This window comes from Podarcis gaigeae, assembly GCF_964106915.1.
Source record: "Podarcis gaigeae genome assembly, chromosome: 15".
In the NCBI taxonomy this organism is placed as follows: domain Eukaryota; kingdom Metazoa; phylum Chordata; class Lepidosauria; order Squamata; family Lacertidae; genus Podarcis; species Podarcis gaigeae.
In genome coordinates this window covers 2,424,730-2,430,729 of record NC_139692.1, presented here as the reverse complement: position 1 = coordinate 2,430,729, position 6,000 = coordinate 2,424,730, and the positions used below count along the sequence as shown (strand labels likewise).

Here is a 6,000-nt window from a genome sequence, read left to right as displayed (position 1 = left end):
GGAGCGAATTAAGTACTTAACTCGAGGTACCACTGTACTTTCTTTTCCCCATGACTGCATATTTGAATCTGAGGTGAAGTTCAAAGCTCTCTGTGCAATGCAATTCTCCTTTTACAAATTTAGTCCTGTGCCTTTTTTTTCTACTTATGACTTTATTTAATATTACATATATCTACACAATATTGTATAATTCAAGTTTTTACAAAATAGAAATTATTTATAGACCCTCTCCCCCCCCCCCGTCTCTGCGCGTGCACGTGAAAGGAGCCCCTGCCGCAGCGCGCCGGAGGGCGTCCGGCGGGCCAGGAGAGGAGCCTCCCGGGAAGGGGCTGGCGCGGCTTCGGCCCCCGCCCTTCCTTCCCGGCCCCTCGGGACGCCCCCGAGGAGCCAGGCAGGCCCCGCCCCCGAGCTCGCCTCGCGCGAGACGTCATCGCGCCTCGCCGCCTGGCCCCGACCTCACATCCGGAAGCAGGACCGTGGGGAGAGCAGGCATTTCCGGGAGAGGCGCCGGACCAGAAGGGGGACCATGAGTTGGTGAGTTGTTTCTGCGCTCGGCCCCTGAAGCCCCTTCGCTCCGTGCCGTTTCCTCATGCAGCCTGTGGACCCTGCGGGGCTTCCAAGCGGCCCTCCGGACCCTCCGCGGGAGCCCCTTTCCCCCCAGGGGCCGCGGGTCGTGGGGTGTCCCTGCTCCTTATCAGTTCTTTTTTTCAAAGCACGTGGTCGGGCAGCAGTTGGGGCTTCAAAGGGTGTGAAACTCATAGGCGTTAGATCTCCAAACTGTAATTAGACATCCGAGAGAAGTGAACCTTCATGTACTATCGGAGTGCATCTCTGATTACCCGTTGTTGGCAGGGCGGGGGGTGTGTGGAGACACTTCTGTTTCCACCCCTTGCTTCAGAGGAACATAGAAACGTAGGAAGTTGCCTCATCTAGAATCAGGACATCGGTCTGTGTAGCAAAATATTCTTTACAATGACCAGCAGCAAATCTCCAGGATTTCAGAGAGGGGGCTCTCCTAGCCCTGCCTTGAACATCAGACTTTCTGCATGCAAAGCAGGTGTTTTATCACTGAGCTGTGGTCTCTTCCTTGAGGTTTATTTTTTTAGTGTCTGGTTGGTCACTGAGGGAAGTAGGATATTAATAATAATAATTTTATTGTTCATACCCTGCCCACTGCCTGGTCTGTCCCAGTTGGGGGCTGCCTAAGTTCTTGCTTTTGTTTACTTCTTATAATTATATCCTGCTTTTCCTCCAATGCACTCAAAGCAAATTCCTCATAGCTGTCCTGTGATGTAAATCAAGCTAAAAGAGAATGAGTGACCCATGGTCACCCAGTGAGCTTCATGGCTTAACGGGTCTCCTCGGTCTTATTGTGACAACCGCTACACTGTGTTGGCTCTCCTAACATTTTGTTTTGTTATGCTCAAATTTTACTGGCACATGGGAGTTCCTGGTGGCCTTCCATCCAAGGGACTGATCAGTTTCATATACTGCTGGCATCAGTTAGTAGAATTGTAGCTGCAGATTCTGCAGGGAATTCACTCAACCCATGGGGAATCAAGTCCCTGCAGAAGTTTTTCTCTGGCTTCAGAAGGCTGTACTAAAAGGACATTTTAGTCTGATCAAAGAATGCATATTTCCTCTTTATTAAAAATGCAAATGGTTCCAGGGAACAAGCACTTCCTTTTGTCATTCCTTCACAATGCATGAACATCTGAAACCCATAGGCCTTCGTAAAATTGTGTTGGTGTATTTTTTAAAAAGTAGCCATGTCAGTCTGTTACAGCAAAATTTCTCAGAGACCTGTGGCATCTTGTGTGCAGCGTTGTTGGGGTTGTTTTTTTTAAAAAAAGAAGATAACACAGGTACCTTGTAGGCAAGGTCCTAGAATAGATGTTAGAAGTGGACAACAATGACTTTGTGTGTCTGAGGTGTAAGAAGTCTCACCTTGCATCAAAAAAAAAAATCATATTGGACCAATGAATGGTACTTTGTTTGCTCCACTGCCATCCACAAAACCTATCAGAGAAGAGAATGGAACCATTTTCTCCATAAATACTCATGGAACAGGGTCTGTCTTCAGCGAATCCCATGGATCAGGGGACAAAACCACATTCTCCAAAAACTCTACAGAATTCGTAAATTGTTACTATTTTGTATTCTTTTTTAAATATAACTTGTTCTTCAATCCTGCTGCTTTTTCAACTCCAGAATTCTTTCAGTTTCAGGCTCATAGTTGCTAGGATGCAGACTAAGGAGTTAGTGTAAAAATGCTTAATATTCTTTATTTCAACATTTGCTTTTTTCTACATTCCCAGATGTTTGTTCTGGAAGTTATTATGGAATACATTTGTTCTGTTATGTTGTGCCATTTCAGAGTGATACCTTGTCTATGTTACAGCTCCACTAAAACCATCTTTTCCCCCTCAATAGAAGCAACCCTGGGCCTTTACTCTGGGATCAGTAAATGTTGAGAAGTTGCATAGCACAAAACAATTATATCAGTATGATCCAAATAGTATTTGGATCAACCCAAATTGAAATACTTAGTGTAATAAGTAATTGTAGTGAAATAGGGGAAAAATAGATTAGATTTCAAACTAAAGCAAATTAGGAATGATCATTAGTTCAAACTTTGTGCATGGACTAAAGGTTTGTACCTGGAAAGCTTTGAACGTTAGCTGAGGAAGGCACCATGCTTCACTTATTTGGTTACCTTCCTAGTCAATTATAATTAAGTTCAAATCATTTCTGTACCCTTGGCAGCTGCTTAAAATCTTCAGGAGTAATTAAGAGAATGCTAAAGTTGCTTTTGATCTAGAACGTGATCCCAAACACAGGAAGGATGCTCAGGGCTGTCTTAAGCTTATCCAGCACCATGATGCAAAGATCCCTCCGGTGCCCCCCCCCCCGCCTTTCCCAGAGTTGTAGACCTTTTTTAAGGGGGGGACCCCAAAGTTGTTGACCTTTTTAAGAAAAGGTTCCCCAGAGTTCTTGACCTATTTTTAGGGAGCTGATACCATGCTTATATGTTATCTCTGCTTGGGAAAAGAAAACAGGAAACATAAACAAAGAATCAGTAGCTTAACTGTATTAGAAAGGCATCCAGCCAATTTGGTTGCCAATAAATATTCCTGCAGACATTTCTGAGATCATGGTCTTTCCAACTAGTGGCTTTGTTAATTGTCTTACTTTAAATGTTGTGAGGATCCTATGCCCTTTTAAAATGTGGTTTTTGGGAGTGGAGGGTTATTACGGTTGTTTTATTTTGATTATGTATTTTGTGGTTTTATATTTTGATTTTATTCAGTGAAGCACCCCAAGACCTTGGGGTATAGGGCAGGATATAAATTAAATTAATAATAATAATCCCACCATCCACATGCCTCTTTTTGTCCCTTTACACTGGCATGTTTTGCACCAGATTTCTTTCAACTAGCATCAGTAGATAAAACTGGAGGTGTGTGGGGGGGAGAGGTAAGCAGTGAGAGAAGAGAGACAGACATCCCCTTCCATATCCTATGCCTTCCTGCAGCACTACTCAGAAGTAAATCTGACTCTGTATACAATGGGGCTTAATCTCAGGTGCATTTACATACAATTATCATTGCTGCAGAAATTATACCTTTATATTGCTTTTAATTATTGCCTGCCCCAGGAAGGTGACCTTTGCAAAATGAAAGTGCAAGACTGCGTTGCAAGATCAGAAATACCGAATATAAAAGTGGTAAGCAAGGGGTGAAGGGTGGAGACAGATGGCTGGTGACGCACAAACTACCAATGCTTCATCCAGCCCACATCATAGAAATGGCCCCTCCCCCTCCTCCCTTTTAATTTCGTGGCAGCGCCCGTAGAGCGGGGCATGCACACGACGCCCATAGGGCAGCGTACATGGCGTGATAATGATAATGGTTAAGATGTCCCTGAGGATGCTTAAATTCCACTGAAGTTAGCCAAGATTGCAACTGGTATTTATTGGGTGTGTGTAAATTGTTGTTGGGCAAAATAAAGGCTAAAAACCTACTAAAAAAACAGGGTCCCTCTTCCGCTTAAGCTATTGGCTGGTTTTTTTGGTGCTCATGATGTTATTCTTTTAGCCGAAGCCTAAACGTTGCAGTTCCCTCTGAGCTCATTGAAATTTACTTCCTAATAAGAACACTTAGAATTGCTGTCTTAGGTTGCAATATTGTGCCACACATAGCTATGAGCTATGCATCAGTAAATATGCATAGAATCAGGCTTTTGGTTTTATGCAGTCAAGTTGGGCTAACAAAAGGCAGCAGGTTTAGGGATTAATTTGTGGCTGAACAAATACAAAGTAACATTTGGTATTGCCATATTGGTTTTTAAAAGGCAGGTTCAAAAAAAATAAATCAGCTGTTAATCTTTTGCTAGAAAACCAGCATAGGACTCACTGATGTATTTGTTTCTGAGATCTCATGCAGTGATTTTTGCCACCTCATTTTCACATGTTTGCAAAAACATGGTCCCTGCATGGAAAATTGGAGCCCTTACTGAAGAAAATGTTTTCCTGTCATGGTTATGTTTCTATTTTTCATAGGTAAACTATTTCACAAAGATGGCTCCCTGTGCGTAAATAAGCTGGCAAAGTCACTGCAGTGTTCCACCATTTTAGAAATAAACATGAGAGTTTCTCTCACTGTCCTCACAACAATCAAGCCAAGCAGAATGATGCAGTAAATGTGCCTGCAGAGATCAGCAGCCCAGGTCCATTTTGGTAGCATTGGAAGCTGTCTTACAGCAGCTGACCTCATACAAGGCCAGATTATTTGTCCCTCTAGCTCCTCTGATTGATGCCAGCTTTCCAGGGTCTTAGGCAGGTTTTTCACATCACACCAAGGAGTACCTTTCACTCCGACCTTAGAGAGCCGCTGCTAGTTGAAATAGGCGGACCATGGATAGGTGGACTGATAATCTCACTTTTCATAGGTGATCTTCAAAAGCAGCTATCACTAGAGGATCCTAGAGACCTAAAGGGGTGAGGATGGTAATTAATGGGTTAAATAATAATTAATACAAACTTTTAATTGATTTGGCAAAGCAAGCATGCCAGTTACTGCTAAATTAGTTTTAAGCAATGGAAGGAAAAATAAAGCAATGTCTATGAATCTATGGGAAACAACACAAGCAGGTAACCAGATATTTGTTATGGAACTCAGTGGTCAGAGAACCTTGTGGTTTCATTTTTATTTTTTATTTTTTTACAAAAGCAGGTTTCTAGCTATCATAAGAGTTGGAAGGGACCCTGAGGATCATCTAGTCCAACCCCCTGCAACCTTGGCATCATCAGCATCATGTTCCAACCAACTGAGCTATCCAGCTCATCATCCATGGTTGTGGGGAAATCATATAAAAGTCTGCATATTGTCTGGTGATGATTAGCACAAGGACGTGCTGTGTTTTCTCTCCTCATTTTCCTGTCTATTCCAGTTTCCATTTCTCAGCCTTCGCCACTAATCATTGCCACAAAAATTCACATGCTTTAGCAAATTATTATTATTTATTGAATTTATATACTGCCCTATACTCAGAGGTAAAATAAAAATATAAAAATATAAAACCATAAAATACAAAATACTACTCCAAAATCCCACGAACTCCCTAGACGCAATCAGAAAACAATGGGGGGATGACATAGGCTATGAGATTAACCCCACTCAATGGACCAAAATGTGGTCTAAACCCCCCTTTAAATCCATATCAATGAAAAGAAAAGAACTTACTCTGAAACTCACCTACAGGTGGTACCTAACACCAAGAATACTAGCGCTAATATGCCCAGGAACCTCACCAAAATGCTGGAGAAGGTTCACCTCCACAGGCACATGTGGGAGTGCCCCAAAATCCAACTATTTTGGACAACAACCATAGGAGAAATACCGTATTTTTCGCTCCATAAGGCGCACTGGACTATAAGGCACACCTAGTTTTTAGAGGGGGGAATTGGCTTTTCCCATAGCCGTGCGCAGCCTTTCCCGG

At 42.8% G+C, this 6,000-nt stretch overlaps 1 protein-coding gene across 5 annotated transcripts in view; it reads left to right on the top strand.

Annotated features, from left to right (window-relative positions):
• The first annotated feature begins 446 nt into the window (after window positions 1-446).
• Window positions 447-6,000, top strand: part of BIN3 (bridging integrator 3) — a 143,185-nt gene continuing 137,631 nt past the window's right edge. The window contains exon 1 of one of the 5 annotated variants that reach the window (XM_083713805.1): window positions 447-534. In XM_083713805.1, the coding sequence (XP_083569931.1) occupies window positions 527-534 (8 nt within the window). In that variant the 5' untranslated portion in view covers window positions 447-526. The remainder of the gene's footprint in view (window positions 535-6,000) is intronic. The other 4 variants (XM_083713808.1, XM_083713809.1, XM_083713807.1 and 1 more) reach the window with 4 other exon arrangements.